At 38.5% G+C, this 21,346-nt stretch overlaps 1 protein-coding gene across 3 annotated transcripts; it reads right to left on the reverse strand.

Annotated features, from left to right (window-relative positions):
- Positions 1 to 4,186: 4,186 nt before the first annotated feature.
- On the reverse strand, positions 4,187 to 21,322 carry LOC146316474 (GRAM domain-containing protein 4-like). 3 transcript variants are annotated; one of them, XM_084734222.1, is made up of 19 exons: positions 20,931 to 21,322; positions 17,814 to 18,039; positions 16,272 to 16,377; positions 14,090 to 14,210; positions 13,904 to 13,977; positions 13,629 to 13,788; positions 13,428 to 13,453; positions 13,110 to 13,201; positions 12,697 to 12,788; positions 11,785 to 11,833; positions 11,399 to 11,470; positions 11,264 to 11,307; positions 10,347 to 10,456; positions 10,100 to 10,254; positions 7,500 to 7,647; positions 7,100 to 7,193; positions 5,948 to 6,038; positions 5,339 to 5,407; positions 4,187 to 4,771 (listed from the first exon to the last, which is right to left on the reverse strand). In XM_084734222.1, exons 2-19 carry the CDS (start codon positions 17,988 to 17,990, stop codon positions 4,664 to 4,666), a joined length of 1,788 nt encoding a protein of 595 aa, XP_084590348.1. In that variant the 5' UTR covers positions 17,991 to 18,039; positions 20,931 to 21,322; the 3' UTR covers positions 4,187 to 4,663. The 3 variants fall into 3 exon arrangements, with proteins under 3 accessions (XP_084590348.1, XP_084590350.1, XP_084590349.1); XM_084734224.1 differs by having other exon boundaries at positions 13,629 to 13,761; positions 20,931 to 21,319; XM_084734223.1 differs by lacking the exon at positions 20,931 to 21,322 and adding an exon at positions 20,786 to 20,919.
- Between the last annotated feature and the right edge of the window lie 24 nt (positions 21,323 to 21,346).

A 21,346-nucleotide genomic window follows, 5' to 3' on the forward strand; every position in this document is an offset into this window, starting at 1 on the left:
ATGACACAAACTCTGAACTTCTATTAAATTATACACAGCATTTACGACAAATGTTTGTCAGCAGTTTCACTGAAAGAGGTGATGCTTATTGAACTTATAGCAGAAAAACAAAGTAAATAAGTCTGTTAATGTTTGACTCAAACCAAAGTGACAAAAAAAAATGTAAATTAATGATAATAAAACCCTTAAACTGAGAAAGAAGGTGACTGAAAATTCCTGTCTTCCAACTTTTATGATTGTTAGTATAAACATCCAGCCTACATTGAATATATGGTTCATACATGTGCAGTCTCTCTCTTTGTTTAAGTTACGAGAATATTTTGGTGTTTATACAAAAAGAAGACAAATTTCATTCTGCAACCACAGAGGAAGAATCCAACCTCCTCAAGTGGTGACACCAGCAGGCTGAAGAAGGTACTGCACATAAACAGAAGACTGTCAGTGTTTAACATTTGATTTTACTTAAATAAAAAATGTACATCACATTTTAACAACAGAAATCAGTTAAAAATTGCACCTGTTTGTACAATGACACCATTTTATAAAACCATCAAATCCGAAAAGGACGCAACAGGTTGACAGAGAAATGTTCACAGCGTTGACGTAAACACGACAGAAACGAAACCTGAGACCACAAAAACAAACTGAGGAGGATCGGGAGTTAAAGCATAGAGTCAGGAAACGCATAGAGCAAAAAGTCTGGATGAGGCAACATGGCGGTAATAACTGGCATCAATATTGCAAAAAATTAAAACAAAAAACAAAATGAAGAAAAAGAGAAAAGATTTGGCAACTTAAGAGCTTTGTGAAACCAAATGACACCAGTGGGAGAGATTAATCAAATCTGTTTTGTCACAAACATCGATATAATGTGTTGTAACTTGAGGACGAAAAAAATTGCTTCCTTTATACTTTGAGTTTCAAGTCCCGGTTAGAAAAATGATTATTATTTTACCTTTGCTAACAAAAAGGATAGCCATTTTAGACAGTTTGTTTTGGTCAAATTTGTGATGTTTTCATTAAAACTAAGTGAATTTGATGAGAAATATAAGTGATAAATGCTGGTGGTACATAGTTAATACACAGTTATGATCGGCAGGAAATCTTTGAAAATCTACATAGCTGCACTTTATCTGGCTAGCAAAATGTGCTTAGGCTGCAAAAAAGTTGTCCACGTTTAGCGTAAAACTGAGAGGAGAAATCTGTAATATATTTACTGTAACTTATCATTAAATGACCCTGATACGCCATCAGACATAAAGGAAACATGCCATGGTGTCCTCCTATTCTAAGCCCTTTTAGTTTGCCCATTTCATGTTAATTAGGGTTGAAATTATTTCTAAATGTTCGCCAAATGAGTAAGTGTCTGTTTATGAATCACAAAAAAAATCATCAATAATCTTGTAGAAGGAGCAGATGTTTAGAAAAGTTAAAATAAGCAATATGTTAATGGAATTTGGCAGGCAGTAACTAAACTCCAGGCCACGTGTTTGTGATGTACAAAAGCCTGATAGGTGTTATATTTGCGTATAAGTAACACAGCTTTACACTTTCAAGCAGCATGTGGCGCATACATCAAAGTCCAATTCTGCACGCAGGTGATTCACCAATCCCTCCCATAAACTTCTGAGGAGAGCAGATATGTAGTCAAGTGACCTTTGTTGTCATGGTGACAAAACTAAACATAAGGTTATGCAATTAAGTTTAGGCAACAAAACTACTTGGTTAGGTTCAGGACACGATCATGGTTTGGGTTAAAATAAGTACAGGACATAAGTGAAGCAAGTCACGTCAATGCACGTAACTTTATGTTACTTGAACCCTGGTCTCCTGTGTGAAAACTGATATTTGTTTGACTCATTCAACTACCGCATGTCCTACACACACACACACACACACACACTCACTCTTTACACTATGTCCCCTGACGTTTCTTTTATGGGAAGGACTGGTATGTGTCACCTGCAGGCAAAATTGGACTTAAGTCTATGTACTGCATGCAACTTCAAGGTCTAAATTTGTGGTCTTTGTATGCAGATTTAAGGGATTAGGCTGTGTTTCTGGATATTGAGATGTCAAAGGAAAATATAAGTAGGCTATATCAAAGGGTCTTGGTTCAAAATTACCTTTTAAAAAATCCAAGCTCATTTAGATCAGATCGGTAGCAACTTAGGAGCTATAATTAATCATCTGAGATCAACAATTAGTAATATTGCGTGAACAACTTAAATGTTTGTATTCTGTGACACCTGCTGACTGAAAAGGAAAAAAAACTTTTAAGACTTTGTTTTAACTTGTCTAGCCTTAGCTTATTGGATAGGGCAGCAGTGTGCTTAGCATTTTGTTTTATTGAAGCATTAGCTTCAAGGTAGGAAAAAAAGCTTAAGCTGAAACAAACCGGGGGGGAAAGGCAAATATTTGATGTCACCGTGTGGCTGCTTTCTCCTTACAGTCTTTTATATTAGTGCTTGTGAAAGAAAACTAATGATAAAGCATAAGATGAATTAACTATCATCAGTCAAAATGAAAAAGATGAGCTTAAAAGCTGAGATTAATTTTGTGGTTTACATTAAATGACACAGAACTAGTTTTTGAACATTCATAGGATACAAACAGTCTTATACCACCACATAAAAAACAACAGGGGCTACTGTGATATTAACATACTGTAAGGCTTAGCTGCTACAATACAGAGTCATAATGAAGATTTTCCCTGAAGACACTAACGTAAATTGATGAGATTTAAAAATGTTTATGTTTAAACCTCGTTACATAACACATTAACACTGTAAAAACAACTTTAAATCCAAATAAAAATCTTTCTTTTAGATGTAGGTGGAATATGTTTAGAAACTTAAGTAATTAAGCTATTTCAGAATTAAGTGATTATTTAGTAAACTTTCTAGTGTAAAACATAATCAGGGTAAGGACAGGATGCTGCAGTAATGAATGAAGATTTGCAGCTTTTCTCGGTTTTATGTCATCTTTAACTGAATTTTCTTTTTTCAGATTTTGAACTATTTGCCGGACCAAACAAATAATAGCATTTTTCATTACTTTCTGACATTTTTCTATATAAAATGATTGAGAAAATATCCGCTTTACTTGATTTACAGTGAAAATAATTGTTGGTTACAGTCCCTTTTTAAAGTTAAGTTCTGCTGTGACTGTTAACAGAGTCAGTAGCATTCAACCAAGTCTTTAAATTTAGGAGGAAGACATCCTGTTATTGTTTGATACAAATGTCCTCTGCATTTTTTCATCTGTTTCTAAATATTTTTTTCTCTTAATTAACTTAATCAGGTTGCTGTAGACTGATAGCCAAAGGTGACATCTGGTTTTGTCCTGCTAAGATACTTAGTTTACAATGATGCATAAAACAAAGAAAAGCAGCAAATCCTCACTCACAGAAAAGCTGCAGCCAGAGAACGATTGGAGCTTTCTGATTGATAAGTGACTTTATTGTAGTTTTTGAAATGGACAGTTTTTTTTAAGTGGGGTTGTATGAGATTCTTATTCCTAGTAAGTGTATCACCTGCAGTAGAAGGTGGTCGACATGCTCCGAGTTTAGAGAAGCAGAGAGGAGAACCAGCGTGGAAGCTAAGCAATGTACTGCTGTGAACAGGGTCAGCAGCAAAAAATATTTCAGCCAGATGTGCCGCTGCCTCGATCGATTACTTAGTTTGTGTCATTGTGTGATTTTGGTGTTTGAAAGGTTAGTTCAAATTCCCCAAAGTAACACAATAACACTAACTAACAAACCAATCAAGCAGCAGTAGACCAGCAACTCTTGCGTTCTCTAAGGTAAAAATAAATGATTTTACCAATAAAGTCTGGTTGCTTTAGAGAGAGCAAACTCAGGGCCTGCTGACCACAATCCACTGGAGGTACACTGACTATGGAAAGTACCAAAGTACCTCATACAACCATACTTCAAATAATTGGAATGAGGCCGTTAGCAGTCGATGTTTCACATTAAAAACCTACCAAGTAAGGGAAGGACTGTACCTTTGGGAAGCTTTAAATGTGAAGCAGGAAGTGTTGAGCTCCACAGATATTAAATATACAAAAAAAAACAGCAAAGAAGAAGCATCTAGAAACAGTCAGTGAGTAGTAGTAGAAACAGTGTTATTAACATTAATCAGAGAAAGTGATTTCAGCAGAGCGGTGAGTATGACATGACTGATGGGATTAATGCTGTGGAAATGTAAAATGTACATTACACTGAATTTATCAAGTGATACATTGTAGAAAAGGTAACCCCACCCTCCCTTATTTGTTAATGCACGATTATTTGAGACTGACATTATTTAAATTTAAATACCAGCCATTAACTTGGGAAGTTACAGTAAAGTAACAGTCAAGAGTGACATACAGTTGTGTGTTTTTCTGTACACCTGTTTAAGAAGAGTGGCTGCTACTGGCTTGGCTGATTCTGACATGAACTGGCTGATGTGACTGTAATCAGTAATGTAATGCCACTGAATTATTTAGTTTTGATGACTGAACTTGCCTGGGTCCAGATCTTTGAATCTCCGCTGATTCTCTGAAGATGAAAACATGGCGTAACAGATTGACAATAGCAGCTCAAACTGAAGTCAGCAGCTGTCTGAAGGTGTCACTAGTGAAGAGAAACAGTTTCAGGGTTGGTGTGAAGGTGGTACTATGTCTCTGGGTTAATGGCTGCTGCCATGGCGTTGATCTTCATGTACTGAGTGTTGATGGCATCGAAGGCTTCGTCTCTGTGCATCATCGCACCAAACACCATCGGCTGCAACAGAACAGAGGAACATTGGATTCAGTCTCAGCAGAGACGTGATTAGGGACTTTTATTTTATCTTATTATTTTATTTATTTTCAGGTAGTTTTTTTTTTAACTTATATCTACTTCAAGGAACTTTCATATTCTGTCGATTTGATGGCCCCTGTTGACAAAAGCAGTAGTGTTTCCACTGCCATAAGCACAAAATATAACATGAAAAGTAAAATTATCTAAATAAAATTCTCCTCCTGCTTCCTTTTAGCTGGCTAACAAAGTACTTGCTGTAACTTAAGCTGGAAAAATGTAAACACAGGAGTGTTTTATCTGATTTCAAGGAGAATCTGACCTGGTGGCAGCCATTAAGAATAGCTTATCGCTGATGATCTCATTTGTAGGTCCTATAGAGGCATCAGTATTTAATTGAGACTGTTTCATAACCAGTTAAAAATCCTTGTAGTAGCTTTAGGTAATGCATCTTGTATTGAGTATTTTTACACCACTGTAATGCTACTTCTACTGAGGTAAACTGGGTGAAGAGTGAACTCCATAATTAGGCTCCTCCCTCTGACCGCTTACCTTTTGGGTGGATGGCGTTGCTATGGAGATCCCCATCCCAGATCCAGGCAGCACAGACAAAACTTTATACTATGAGGGAAAGAGAAGACAATGCATCTAAAGCCACATACAAATTAACAGCATTTTCATGAATTACTATCAGTTTAAAACTAAAGTTTATGACACAACATAAAAAAAATATTTATAAACAAAACAAAAGGACAAGCAGAAACCTTTAAACTGCCATGTCTTCCTGCAGCAGACAGAGAGGCCCAGTTCCAACATCCTCCCTTATGCACTCACAGACTTTATGCATACTATCTCAACAATTGATCGAAATTTTTGATCACCGGAGGCGCAATATTTGTTAAAGACAAAATGTGTGACAACAAACCATTTGCAGAGATGTCCCAGACTACATATGACATTCTACAGACTTAAGAAGACATCTTTGTTTGATACAGTTACAGCAAAAAATCACACCACAATCACTTTAATATGTCTGTCAATGAAAATAAGAATAATGATGTAAAAATTATTATTCCTCTAGAATTGCAATATCAATCAATTTCAATTAGATGTTTCTTCAAAACTGTTGGACACTGGAACAGAACCAGATACTCTGCATACCTTCTGGATGTCTGTGATGTCAGTGAGTTTGATGACTTTGTTCCTCTTGGAGGATCCAGACCTGGAGCTGGAGCTCTCGAAACACAGATGACTGAGGAGACAGAGGGGATTCAGTTAACCTTCCTTACACAGACTGAGTCAAAGACTGGAACAGAGGCAGGATCCAATGAATGGATGATAATAAATTCTGAACAACATAAAACGTAAAACAGTATCCTCCAGAAGTCAGTAATATCAGTGCTTCAGTTGATTTAGCCGAACGGGTTCTTCCCAACTTCCTAGACCTTGCTGTCAAAAGTAACATTAGATAAAAAGTAAATGTAAAAGTAGAAAACTGTACACTACTTATGACAGCTCATATTCACTGTTGAGAGACACCACCGCAGTAATGGTGGCTTGTTTACTTCTGGTACTTCCCAGGATTCATGTATAATTTATTTTTTATTTTTTCTAGATCTGGGTATACAAAGTTTTGATACTTTTTGGTTCTGGGTAATTTAGGCAAATATCTTTAAGGTATTGAGTACAGATACCCAGCCTGAACAGTAGGACAGCTTGTTTACTTTCTTTGAATCTTTGAGTCACTTTCTTATTTAGACAGTAAAGCTCAGGTCTAAAGGTTCACTAGTTTTACAATGAACATTTTACAATGTTCAGGTGTGTTCAGGCCATTGTCATTTTCCTCCAGTCTCTCCCCTTTTCACTTTTGTCTGTTTGCATTAATGAGGTGGATTTATAAAGTTTTGGGATAAACACAAATTTTTTGGTACATTTTCAACTTGTACCGAGGTGTCTTTGCCTCACAGCCTGAGTGAACTCACATTTAACCCAAGTTCACTCACATCACTCCATTGACTCTAGATGCAATCACACTGCCTCAGAAATTGAGAATTTACTGAATACACCTTTAAAAGGAGTGTAAATTTAGTCATATAACAAATGTAGATAAATTAATGAAGACATGAAAACATACTTCTGAGTATTATATGGAATATAATGTCATTAAATTGATATTTCTGTCAGTAGATCTCCCTAAATCTAACACACCTGACCTTTAAATATACAATGCTTGGATCCTTGGTGGATCCTCAGAAAAAAAAGTTAATCTCAGTCTTTAAAATAAACGGAGTCGACAGGAAGTGGATAACTTACTTCTCAGTGACGTAGAGGACTCCATTGCGGATGTAATCTGTCGGTGTTCTCCGGTCTCTGTTGATGAGGCAGCAGCGCCAGCCGTTCTCACACACTGAGCCAAAAACACAGAGGTCAGACAACAGTTTATATCCCCTGTCCTTGATGTGGGAATTGCATTTTAAGCAACCTTTGCAGGATACAAGTGCAGAAATGAAGAAAAAGAATTCAGTATTTCCCATCAAAATAAAAAAAAAAAAGAAAAAACAAGAAAAAAGAAAAAACAAGACATCCACGCTGGCACATGAAGAGTAATAAAAAAATGAGTACAAAATGTATATTTTTTTAAAAAAAACTTTTTGTCTACTTTGAAGAAAATAACTAATAATGGATTTTGCCCCTCATGCATTTCCTCCCCCACCTGTCAGAGGGCGCTCACTCTCCGGCAGGTTGAAGACTTCGTGGAAAGCTCCTCTCTTGGTGCTGTAGTACCGTCCTCCGTCCTCCTCCCGGCTGACATTCAGTGGGGCTGCAGCGCCGAAGCTGCCTCGACCCGCCGCTGTAGGAACCTGAGCAGGTGGACGGAATGGGGAGGGGGCGGGGCAGATACCAGATTAGCAAATCACATTCAGAGAGTGAAGTTGCAGGCAGAGCCGAGAGTCGACAGAACATCTCACCTGTCCAGGTGTGTTCACAGCTGTTTGACAGATTGGGTCGGAGGACTGTGCCTAAAATCTCACTATAGCGGTTAATATAATGTTTATTACAGTGTAATAAACATTATAATTAAATTCTAAAAACAGCGGTAAAGTCCAACCCAAAAATTCACATTAAAACTATAAATAATAATAGATAACATGTTGATACAAACCTGGAAATCTGAGTCAAAACGTGAAAATTGTTAAGATCTAATCTAACTTTATCCTGAGGTTAGCGCTAGTGGAAAGAACCGGGATAAACATTCACGTAAAAAATACAATAAAATCCTCAAATTAAAATCTGGCCCAAAAATTCACATAAAAACAAATAAAATGTTCATACAAATGTGAACATTTGGGCAAGAACATGAAAACCAAAATACAAAAACCAAATCCCATTCAGATAAAGTGTGAAAACAAGATACAAACCTGAAAATTCAGATACAATATAAACTCCAAAATTTTGAAGTAGGCAGTAGAGGAAGAGGATGGGGTCATTATCATCTAAAGCACTGGTTACCAACCTGAGGATCCCAACCCCAACTAGGGGTCACCAAGGCCTTCTTTATTTTAAGGAATGTGAAAATTGTTTTTAAAAGATAAATTAACAGTAAGCTAGGGTTCAATCTTTTTCACTTGCCTGATCAGGAAAGCGGCTTAGAAGTATATTTGCCTTAAGTCAGTTTTTACTTGCCCCTGCACAAATTGGCTTATTCAATGGTGGATATCAAATAACAGCAAAGAAAAAAGTTAATTACCATGTTTAGTCCAAGTCCAAGGTGATGTCTTTAAATGTCTCATTTTGTCAAAGAGATTCAGTTTAATATGATATAAAACAGAAAAAATGGAAATTTCCATATCTGAGAGAATGAAAACAATATTTTCTGCCATTTCTACATGAAAAATAAATGTAATGATTGCTCAATAATCAAAATATTTTATTCTTTTTTACCTTTTGCCTGGTCCCATATGGCATTTTATTTCTTCCGTACAGTGGGTAATCTTTATTGTTGCACCCTGTAGGTTTATATCTCTGCATTTCATTCATTGTCGTAAATAAATTTAAATGAAATTGTTGCTTTAAAAATTTATATTATTATTTAAGAAATAATTTATCTTCAAAATCTTATTTAAGAAAAAAATCAACAATTGAAAAACAGCACAAGGAACTGACACCCATTATTCCTGTAGCGTCTCAACATAACTTTAAAGACAGCATTGCTTGACTTGAACTTTATCTGCACAGAAATTAATGAAATCCTAAGATACAGGCCTTCTGTATATATATTTTTAAAAAGTTGTCTGACACCCCTTAAAATCAGGAAGACCTTGGGACTCTCCGCGAAGCTTTGGCGACCCCTAGTGGTGGTCAGGACTCCAAGGTTGAGAACCAGTGCCTTAAATAAAACGGCTGGAAACAGCTGGTCTAAAGGATCCATCCTGATCACAGCAGGAATTAGACATTTACTGACAATCTGACCAGTGGGATTTAGGATATCTGAGATTTAAACAGCCTAACACTAATGATCGGTTCTGTCGGCCAGAAGAAGAAAAGCTGCTGATTGGTCACATTCAGTGATGTCAGCATCAGACTCTACGTCTCGAACTACAGTACACACTACTGAGCTCTACACTGAGACTGTAAATACACACAAAACACACACACACATCAGGATCCTACCTGTTCACACTCAGACAGCTGAGAGAGAAAAACAACAGAGAACTGAAACCAGACAGACCAGAGACCACCCACTGGGACCAGTAAGAACCAGCAATACACTGATCTCATTTGTACTGGTGCTTTTTTTGGCAACTAATTTTCCTTCTCTTCAGGCTGCAGTAAGCAGTGATGCACTTTATGATCCGAGCTCATGTTCCTCTGCAGATCTGTCCTGAAAATGAGTCTGAATTTAACTTTCTATTCAAGTTTACATAATTCGATTAATTGAGGAAAATATCTTGAACAAAACAGATGAATAATGTATTAATGTGCTGGACCATTTGAGTTCCTGCAATAAATACGAGAAAAGTAAACCTGCCTCTTGTGTTCTGATCAACGCCCCACAGAGACAGTCACACTGTATTCCCTAACCCAGCAACCTAACCCCCCCCCGACCGAAAAAAATGTATTTATTTATAATTCCTCATTGAAATGTTATCCCTGTGCATTTTTGTAAGCTTCTATCTGTTTGATTTTGTTATTGTGATACACACTGACTGAAAAAAAGGACTTGAGGAACTTCAGTCAACAGAGGGGTCTCCGACTGATGATTCAACTCATCGACTTTCAGAGGACAGCCCTACTGTGAGCGTTCATACTGACCCGTCTGCTCAGTGTGGTGCTGCCGCGCTCCTTCAGCTGCAGGTCGGTGGGTAAATTAGTCCAGATGATGTAGGGGGTGTCATATCGCTGCCTCAGCTTGGGACAGCTCTTGAAGATGAAGTCGATGATGAAGAACTTTATGCCTGCATAGACACCTGAGGTGGAGGAAGACACAGACAAAACAAATGTGTGATGATTACAGTATTTAAGTGTATAGCCTATAGGATGCATACTATAAATAATGTACCTATGATAAATCCCAGCAGTTTGTACGGCAGCAGGCAGGAGGAGATGAAGGCCACCCACAGACCAATGTACAGCTTCTGAGTCAACTCTGGCTGAACCCACATGAACAGACTGCACATGAACACAAAGTATTAAAGATCCTGGAACAAACTGTTTGCAGACCAAGGTTATTATAGTTAAAGGACAAACCTGTAATCATACGTCATCAGAAATCAAGGAAAAATTCTAAGTTGAAATACTCGCTGCAGCTGCAGTTTCCCCCTTTGAAATATCAATTCTGAGCCAGAATAATTGTTATTGTTTGTTCGTCTCAAGTTAATTAGAGTTAGCCACTTAACTTCAACTCCAGAGTGTTTATTTTCAGACCAGTGGACTTTTATTTTCACAGCGGTAGAAAAATTATCGACTTACAGTGAAGGACTCGTCAGTCTGGAGAGGAGAGGATGGGGGAACTACTCCCTTCAACCATAAACTGTATATTAAATAGGATCTAAATCTATTTAATATACAGTTCATGGCTCCAACTCAGTATCTAAACTACAGTTCTCATTTTTGCACACATAATTGCTACATATTGTTCCTTTACCTGAAAACTAAAGCAAGGTGTAAAAAACAGAGAAGAAACAGAAACAATAATGTGGAGGCATTGGTGAGTATGTTTATTGAGACTTTGACTTCAATGGGCTTCACAAACTGTTGTGTTTCTCTTGTCAAACCAATTCTGCACTTCGTAAATCTTGGCCCTGCCACATACCCTCCATATTGTAATTGGGAAAAAAACTACTATGGAAATGAATAAAAAAAAATATTTAGAAAATAAACTGAAAGAAGCAAACCCACTCTGGAAATTGAAACTACAGTTAAAACAAAAAAAAACGAATGAAAAACACTGAACTATAATAACCCTGGTGCACTCACTTCTTTATTTTCTCCAGGATGTTCGCCATCTTCCCAAACAGATTCTGTGAGGACAAAAACAAAAACAGTTGTGGTGAAATCTGTCCAGAGGTATCGACTGTGACGTACAGCCTCTGACTGACCATCACGTCTGACCTGAGCTTTCTGAGCGACGTCCAGAACCAGCTGGAACTTCTCTGAAACGGTTAGGTCTTCTTTAGGAGGCTCCTGGGAAACAGAGGAGACAGTGATGCCATCAAACATCTGTCAATCACCTGCAGAAAATCCTGAACACTTGATCCAAGGCACAATCTGTGATCATAATGTTAAATGCTAATTAAATTTATTACATCAACCAAAACAAACATTTTCATTCTGAATTGGTTAAAGTCATTCCTCTATTTTATAGTAGATATAACAATGTCACTGTCAGATCACCTATATCCTCTTGGTCACCTGGTCCAGGTGGGATATCAGGCCAATTTTACCTGGATATTTCTCACGTTAAGAGGCTGATGTGTGTGTGAAGAGAGATTTCTCACCATGGGCTCTGAGACTTCAGGTACGATGCTCCACTGGATCCTCCAGCCTCTGAGAGCAGTGCATCATGGGAACAGACAGATACATATGAGATCATTTCACACTCATTACATATCTGTGTGTCAGAGATTTAAATTCAAACTGATCATCATAATCATCGGGGGGCTTTAAAACATAGTGAATCCATTGTGTGTTTTTAGAAAGTCAGAACTAGAACTAGATTAGTGTTGTCAAATATATTGCTAAATATTAATACTTGAATATTTGAAATGCTCTCAATACTCGCAGTATTGATAGTCTGGTACATGATGTACTTTCTCACTCTCTTTTCTCTTCAACAGTGAGAAGACACACAGCACACAGCGCCCATCCAGTCTCATATTATAGCCTCATTATATCTACCTTTAAAAAAAAATCTGAAATTTTATGCCCTCAATGTTGAGTAATTTTTTTCCCCAGTGGTATCAAAAATTATATAGATTATCAATATTTCTCAAGATATCATAGTGAAATTACAAATTCCAGTATCGTGACAACCCTAAACTAGACATAGTGGTAGGTATGACATTACCCGAGTGTCATAACCATAGACTGGAGCCTTATTTGATCATATTCAGACATATCCTTCTTTATCACCTGTTTTACTATAAATGGGAACAAAATTTACAAAATGAACATCGTGCTGTATTGAAGAAGGCTTGAAACTAGTGATTGAGACCATTAACTAATTAGGAGGTAAGTGTATTTTCTGATAAGCTTATATAAAATGATTTCACAATGGCTTCACTTTTCAGACCTGGAAGCCATGTCCACTTTTTATACAAGACTTTTATACAGCCTGTGCTGCAACCTGGAATCAAAGGCTGAATCAAAATGCGATTGGCTGACACAGAGTGGGCGGGGCTTGCACTTACTTGGCAATGAGGTAATTCAGGGAGAGACGGAGGATGGCGAGGAACAAGAACATGGGGATGGCCCAGCCGTGCCACGCTGCATACATGTAGAGCTGTAAAGAACACACACAAACACACACAGTTCATTTTTAAGGCAGTGTGCAGATTTACTTTCAATCAAGTTCATCTACGTGAGATGCAAATATTTCAACTGAAAACTTATCCTGAAACTGCTTAACTGCATTGCCCTATCATTCATAATATATAAAAATAATAAAACAATCAGTGGGGCTGCACAATTAATTGCAATATTATCAAAATCACAATGTGGCCAAATATAATATCCATATTACTTTCCATTATTTTCCATATCATCATCATAACAACCCCTGAACATCAGTAACCTGCTGCTGATTGTCTGTGTGTGGACTCACAATGAAGGCGATGCCCGACGTGTAGACGGAGTACCAGCTGGATAAGGCAGAAAGGTTCCTCATGAAGTTGGTCACAGGTTTGAATCCTCGTTCTGGAAATGCAACAACAGATCAGCTGACCAATCACAGACTGAGAATCTATCATGACAGAGAAAGCTCTGATTCTTCTGTATGTTTTAAATAAACTGTTAAATAAAAGCATCTGCAAAAGCATGCAAATGTTTGTGGACACCACTGTATTTTTGGTCACAATCTGTTTACCCTGGTTTGGTGTATTTGATGTATTAGAGCTGTGAATTTTCAATCAGAAATACTCACTGAGACGTCTCATGTTTTCAGTCAACCTGTGGAACAGAAACCAGATATTTACTTACCAGCTCTAACACACACACAAAAAAACATATAGTACATTAATGTTTTGGTTGTGTTTCAGTGTTTTCAAGAAATTACTCCTAAAGCAAGTGGACATGACAAGACAATGGTGTCTGATCAGACAGTTAGTGAATTTTTCCTCTTCACCTCTTGGCACTCAGCGGCTCCTCCGTCTCCACTGTCTGTTCCTCCGGTTGAAAGCGGAAATCTTCGATATAAACGCCAAAACGATCATAAAGCCATTTCAGGAGGCTGTCAGACAAAGTGTCCTTCTGTTTGTCTGAGGACAGGGAAAAAGAGAAAGAGTCTGAAAGAGGTAACCAACATGTTCATTAACATTTAACCATAAACCACAAACAAATTAACCAAGGTGGGCATTTTTTGAGGCAGCTAAAATACATTGAGTGAGTTTTGCAGCTCACCTGTACCGCTGACTGCAGGTGCAGAAGGCTGAGGGGACGGGGCTTTAGGCGCCTGGGAAGGTGAGTCTTCAAGGCTGTGAAGTGACCAGCAGACAGAAACAACAATCAGTTAGAAAAGCTGCTGTGTCTGATGTCTCATAGCAGCTAAGTAAATAATGTTTTTTTTTTTGTTAATCAAATAACAACCTGGATCTCAAGATGTCGTTGATCTTCTGCTCCAGCTCACTGCATCTGCTGCGCTCCCTCTCCAGCTCCTGCTTAAGCGAATCCACATTGGACTCCTCTTTAAGTTTCCTCAGCTCTTCCTCTGAAACAGATGAATGGTCACATGATCAGTCTCTCTGAGTGGGAGTTAGTGAGGGGGGACAAAATCCAAGATCAGCTTTTTTGTGCAAATCTACATTCTAAACTTCAGCTGAAACTACAACCCAAATTCCAAAAAAGTTGAGATAGTATATAAAACATTAATAAAAACAGAATACAATTTCCAAATCCTTTCCATCCTACATCCAACTGAATACAGTACGAAGACAAGATATTTAATGTTCAAACTGATCAACTTTACTGTTTTTGCACTCATTCTGAATTTGATGCCTGCAACATGTTCAATAAAGGTTTGGACAGGAGCAACCAAAGTCTGGGAAAGTTGTGAAATGCTCAAAAAAATACCTGTTTCACAGGTAAACAGGTTAATTGTTAACAGGTTGCTGATGTCAGGGCCAGTAAACCACATTTTTGATATTAGTTATTAAACTTGCTGTTTTCAAGCTGCACTAATTTTAAGAGATAATCTGGTCCATTCAGCTGCATGATGAGATTATAGTAGGTGGACAGCAGCAGCCTGTGAGGTATGGTGCAGAGCATGGGAGGCAGCTGCAGACAGCTGCAGACAGCAACACCATCACTGGGTGGCAGATGCAGCCTAAAGGCACCTTCACTCATCACTTACATTTGAACTGCATTATGAAACGATCACTTTATGGCCAGTATTGAGACAAAGGAAAATCTGTCAACTCCTCCTCTAACTGACACATTTCAGTTTCATAATTTCACTCCAGAACTCTGCTTCTTGTTTCATAACATCTAACAGAGATCAAGCAGAAAATGGCAAGACATTATGCTGGGACTGTCATGTAATTCCTTTAAATGCTATTAATACTTTTATTTTACTGAAGTCTTTATTCAGTGGGTTTGTATGAATGTGTGTGTGAGATCAGGTCAGTATGGTTATTAATAGCTGTGTGTGTGTGTGTGTGTGTGTGTGTGTGTGTGTGTGTGTGTGTGTGTGTGTGTGTTACATAAAGCAGATAGGCAGATATTGATGGATTACCCAGCATTCTGTTGTGCTGTGGGATGTTTAACTCCAAACTGAAGTGAGAAGCCACAGTGACCCAATAGCAAATGAACACGAACTCATCCTGCACAGATTAAAGGCACTTTACTATTTTACATAATTTTATCAATTTTTGAAAGCGGCAGATGGTAGACTGCAAATTATATCACAAATTATAGCTGTTGTGCAGCGATGAATCGGGGCTGGGTATTATGGAAAGGAAGAGGAAGAAGTGGAGGATGATAAGGAAGAGGGAAAAAAATGACAAATACATGCGGGTCCATCAGCAGAACTGCCCAGAGCGATAGTTATTTAAAAATTTTAACATTAAAAGTATCTCTAAAATCATGTCTCTAATCCCCAAAGCATGAAGCTTAAGCAAGCATTAGCACATCCTGGATCACCCAGGAGGCAAACTCACAACCTCTGACTCCAAGAGCAACTCACAACCCTGTAGAGCTACGTGTCAAGTAATAAACCACAGATGGCTTCACAATGTGACTCTGGTAATCAGCAGGGGGGTTGTTGTGCGTTGGCAAATGTCACACTAGTTTCAAAAATTCAGTTTTTAAGAAAACAATTCTGAGACTTTATGTACCTCATTTATACAATATATAGCTGCCTGTAATTCATTTTCACAAAGACTAATTGCTCTACAATAGACAAACTGATGTCTTAAGATGCTCTATTTTCCATTGACAATAATGGCTTAGGATACAATTCAAACATGTTTTGAATTCTGTTTTTAAGATACAATTCTGAAATTTACTACTTCTACTTTGACATCAATATTTTGTCATTTTTTCATGAACATCATAAAACATTTCTGTGCACTGGGGGCTCAGTTTTTTATAAATCCAAAATCCTGCTGGATCCTTTGTGGAGAACAGTCTGGACATGCAGTGGAGCAAGTTTTAAGGCAACTGAGCAAAAAATTAAGTTGTGCAACACTTGTCTTTTTTCTTAGGTTCATATTATTTATATAATTTTTTTATGAAACCCCATGTAGATGACAGTCCAGGTAAGACTACTCACGTAAGAAGTGTTTCTCTAACAAGGCAATTTCTAGGTGACCTTTGACCTCATTGAGATCTGTCCTCGCGTCATCTTGGAGAGCTGCAGAAAATGATCCTGGACCAGCCTGAGACACATACACACAGACAGAAATATGAAATAATAACCAGACAGCATAGAAAAGATCATATAAAAGAGTTAAATAACATCAGTTACACAAAATAAAACTGACTGTTTGATTATTGATTTTTATACATTGTCAATTTCCAAATAAATAAGTAAATAAAATCTCTGATTAAGCTGGTTGGTTCACAGATGTGACAATGACCTGGATCGAGGTTTTTCTTTGTGAGGTGCCACGACCATCAAACCTGGATCCTCCTCTATTCACACTTTACATTAATATTATCCTTTACTAAACCAAGTAAGAATCTGTTAACATTATAAATCTCAACAGTAGACAATGGCCCCCAATCACATTTTTTTTTCTAATTTATTTCTCCTAAATTTGTTTGTTGATATAATGGTAAAATAAAGGAATATAAGAAAGTCTATGTCTGATTCATGAAACATGTACAGACTCCTGATTCTTCTTAACCAAACAGAAATCCAAAAATAGTTGTGTAATGTTGCATCATTATGCATGATGCATCATCTAATATCAAACAGATTCCACACTACAAAATAAGTAATAAAAGTATGTATGATTCGTGCTGATATCGTATCGGATCAATATCGGTATTGGCCAACACTCAAGGTTATCGGTATCGTATCGGAAGTGAAAAAGTTGTATCGGGACATCCCTAATGACGAGACTGTTGGCGTTAAATGTTTGCTATGTTATAACTTCCTCTAAGAAGTGTTTCCACCCCCATTAAGCTTGTTAACCCTTTTTTAAAAAGACAAAAAAAAACACCTCAAAGCAGGCATGAAAACTTGTCTCACAAAATTGAGGATATATATATATATTTTTTTTTCCCAGTTTTTCAATGGTGTGAATGGGCATTCCCATCAGACAGCAGCAGCTTAATGAACACAGTGTGTGAGGCTTCAAAGCGCCATCTCTGATTGTCAACTAGTTACCCTCCAAAAGGTTCATCAGTGTATCAAATAAACAGTCCTCCAGGATGGACAAATGCATGATGATGCAGGTAGCAGCTGGAGGACTATCAGTCTTTACCCACAGAGATGCAGTCAACAGGAAAGGGACTGAATCAACATAAACACTGAGGAACATGAAGGAGGAAACGCCTCAGCCCCAAGGTCTCTGGAGGACCTGCAGCCCTTAAAGCACATTTCTGTTTTCCTTTAGAGACTCGCTCTTATTTTGGTGGTTTTGAGCATCATTTCCATCAGTTCTGGACACATTTTACTCAACAGCATCATGATCACAACAACAGAGTCCTGCAGCAACATGAGCCTTCAGACAACCAGCAGGTCGGTAACAAACCTGTAGTTTAACCCAACAGTTTTGGGTTCCGTCAAATCAGAATTTCTAACATGGTTTAGTGGATTTTAAGGATCAGAAACATGTTCCTGGTTCAGTCAGGTGTGTTTGTGTACCTGAGTGTCATTCTGCTGCTCTCCCTCTGCCTCCTCTGACTCTCTGACAGAGCCACGAGGTTTAATCACAACCTCTTCTGTGCATTCTGTGTCAGACGTGTTGGGTGACTCGGCCAGATCCAGGAACTCGTCCCGTCTCTGGCCCCGGAACCGGATCCTGTCCAGATGCTTCCGCATGGTGGGCGCCGTGGAGCCGGTCTCTACCTGAACATGACTGACGATGGCGCTGCAGAGACAGGAAGAGAAGAGGAACACTGAGAGATGATCCACAAAACTGACCTGACAACTGTCATGTGTTTCCACAGTGAGTGTCAGTTTTTCAGCCTTGATAGCAGCATGGCTCTGGAGATAACACTGTCGGTTCCAGACTGAAATATCTCAACAACTACAGCATGAGTCACCATGAGATTATGTGTAGATGGTTCTCAGATAATGTATCTTACTGACTTTGGTGATCCCATAACATCGCCTGTAGCGCCACCATGGGGTTGACATTTGTATTTTTTGAAAGATGTCTTTACAACTTAAGAATGGATTTCAATGAAATTTGGTTCAGACATTCACAGTTCCCAAACAGTGGTATGGTTTATAATGAAATGCCTGAAAAAATAATGACTTTCCCATCAGCCTCAGCTGTGCTTTGTTTTAAGTGCTAACTAGCAAATTTAAGCACGCTGGAGAAAATGGTATACACTGTACCTTATAAAGATCAACATGGTAACACTGTCAGTGTCAAACAAGACATTTGAGGACGCCATTTTGAGCTTTGGGAAACACTGCACACCATTTGCTTACATTGTATGGATCAAACAACTAAATGATCAATTGATGATGAAAATTATTGCTAGTTGCAGCCCTAGCTGCTGGAGGGACCTGCAGCCAGGTGGAGGACGGATCAAACCCGTGGTGTAGATATGATTTGCCCAGTGGAATCAACTGGTTACAGAACTGTTAACATGGACTCTTAGCCTTGTTAATATACTAATAACTGACATGTTTTAGATCTTCAGTTACACAAACACACTTGTGTTGGTGTGTAGCAAATCTGCAAATTATTGATAATATCAGCGTACACTAAATGGTCTGTGTAAGCTGTGTGTAAATCAGACATCTTTTTTCAGCTTTATTGCTAAAATTTATAACAGAAATACAGCAACAATATCATCGTCCATCATGATGTTTCCCTGTGGACATCATCATATGCTAATTGAGCAGACAGGTCAACCCTTTTGGTGACCACAAATGTCCTTCTAAAACTTTATGACAATCCCTCCAGCAGTTGTTTAGACAGGCTGACTGATCCGTCTCTAGAATCAACCAAACTGAATCTAATCAGATTTTTTTTGAATTGTCACATCTAACCTCTGACACGTGTTAAAAATGATGTTCATTTAAGCTCCTGTGAGATAATTCAACACATTAACCCTGAGTCTGAAAGTGAGGAAACAGATCAACTGAACTTGAAACCAGAGTTGGGTGAAAAGCAGAAACAGGAGACAAAACCCAGATGTCTGAAAATGAACATGCACGTCTTCTGACTGACCTTAATGTCAAGCTCCCTCAACACTGAGTGATCATAAGCTTTATTTATACAAGGAGAGTCAGCACTCAACACTCCAACCCACTCCCATAAAGACTTGTACAAACAGCCAATCAGATGCTCCTCTGGGACGTCATCATTACTGTTTGTTCAGAGAGGAGAAAATGTTTCATCATCTCTTAATGTTCCTCCTGTTCACATTTCCTCCCCTGCTCTCAGATCAACACAGGGACCATAAAACATGACGGCAGAAACTGTCCAGTCTCCAAACCGACTCATCTAAAACCTGGACTCTGTGTTCATCACTTTTCACTATGGCATTTGCAAAATTACAATACCAGTACCCTTAAAATGGAAAATGAATAGATCAGATTAATATCAGTTTAATAACATAATGCAAATTGCTCTGATATTTTTAACAATTTCAGAAACACTTAATTGTCAGCTGTTGTTTTACTCACTGTGAGTTTCTAGAATGACTTTGATTATTCTTTTAGTGTTCAGAGCAGAGGCTTGTCTCACATTTTATTCACTGTTTGTTATATGATTGATTGTTCATAATATTTATTATTATTAATTTTGTAGTCTATGCATATACATGTGCATACAAATCCCAACTGAACTCCTGGCGATAGCTACAGCGGAGGTCTACAACACAGGGACAGCTGACTGTGTAAGACTGAAGGTGTTGTTCAGTCTGAGGATCACTGAGCTGCCTGACTGGTCTGACCACTTCTAATGGTTATGGTCTGATTCTGCATCAATGCTGTCTGAGCATGCAGGACTGACTGCTCACTGATAACATGAAAGTAAATCGCATGCTGTCTGATAGATTGATTGACAGACAGAGAGACTGACTGGTATGACTGCCTCTACATATTACAGATAACTGTCTCCTTCTTCACCTGCACACACTTCAACACTGATGGCCCATGGCCACAAAAAGGTACTTTGGCCACCAAAATACTTCATGTAAGGGGCCACCTGTGACCACCAAGTTTTATCACCTTACTGTGGGCCTTCAGCAATGTTACATTTCCATTAACATCCCAAATCCTTTAAACCTTCTGGTTTAACACTCTACAAAAACATCAAACAATACTATGATATGTCAGATCTGATAATTTGGACATTTTCACTTAAAAAATGACTCAGATCGATTAATCGATTATCAAAATAGTTGGTGGTTAATTTAATAATTGACTAATTACTGATTAATCAATTCAATAATCCCGTATTTACTGACATAATTATTAAGTGAATGGCTTGCATTAGAGAGACTTTCCATGTGACTGACAGTTTACTGACGAAAACAAAAAAACTGACCGTTTACGGACCAACTATCAGTCTGTGCCTATGACAGCAGAAAACTGTCTCCTACTGATGTCCATCACCTGAATTAAACCGGTGACAGCAATCTGCTGCTGCTTACCTGCAGACCTCAAGGGGTATCAACAAGAACCTAACCGGTCCGCGAGGTCCAGGTTGGACATACTTAGACACCACAAAGGACCGAGATGAAGAGGGTGGGAGGTGGGGAGGGAGAAGAATAGGGGGACAGAGGAGGAGTTTCTCACCTTGAACCGAAGCAGAAGCAAACTTTGCCTCCTTTTCTCGTCCCCAGCGGTCCACACCCGTTACAAACCCGCTCCAAACCGGGTCAAATCCTTCTCCAAACCGGTACCAGGCTCCTCTCAGACCCGCTGAAGACCAGCCTGCCTCCTCTGTCGTCACAGTTAGTCCAGATATGGAGGTTTTATTAGGCAAAGCCGGACCGCGTCTCTCTACCTGACACAATAATCACCGCTGTGGGCGGGGTGGCAAGTGGCAGACAAACAAGGAAGTGACGCCATCACGCTGCGCGCGGAAGGAGTCATGTCTAGAAGGGAATCCCAGACCCGCGAAAGATCTCGCGAGAGTGATCATGTTAGCACAAATCGTTATATTTTCCCAACCACAACCGCGCGATTCTTGTCTCTGAACACAACCGGTT

The sequence above is a fragment of the Lutjanus erythropterus genome, chromosome 13 (genome assembly GCF_056507025.1).
Source record: "Lutjanus erythropterus isolate fLutEry1 chromosome 13, fLutEry1.hap2, whole genome shotgun sequence".
NCBI lineage: Eukaryota > Metazoa > Chordata > Actinopteri > Lutjaniformes > Lutjanidae > Lutjanus > Lutjanus erythropterus.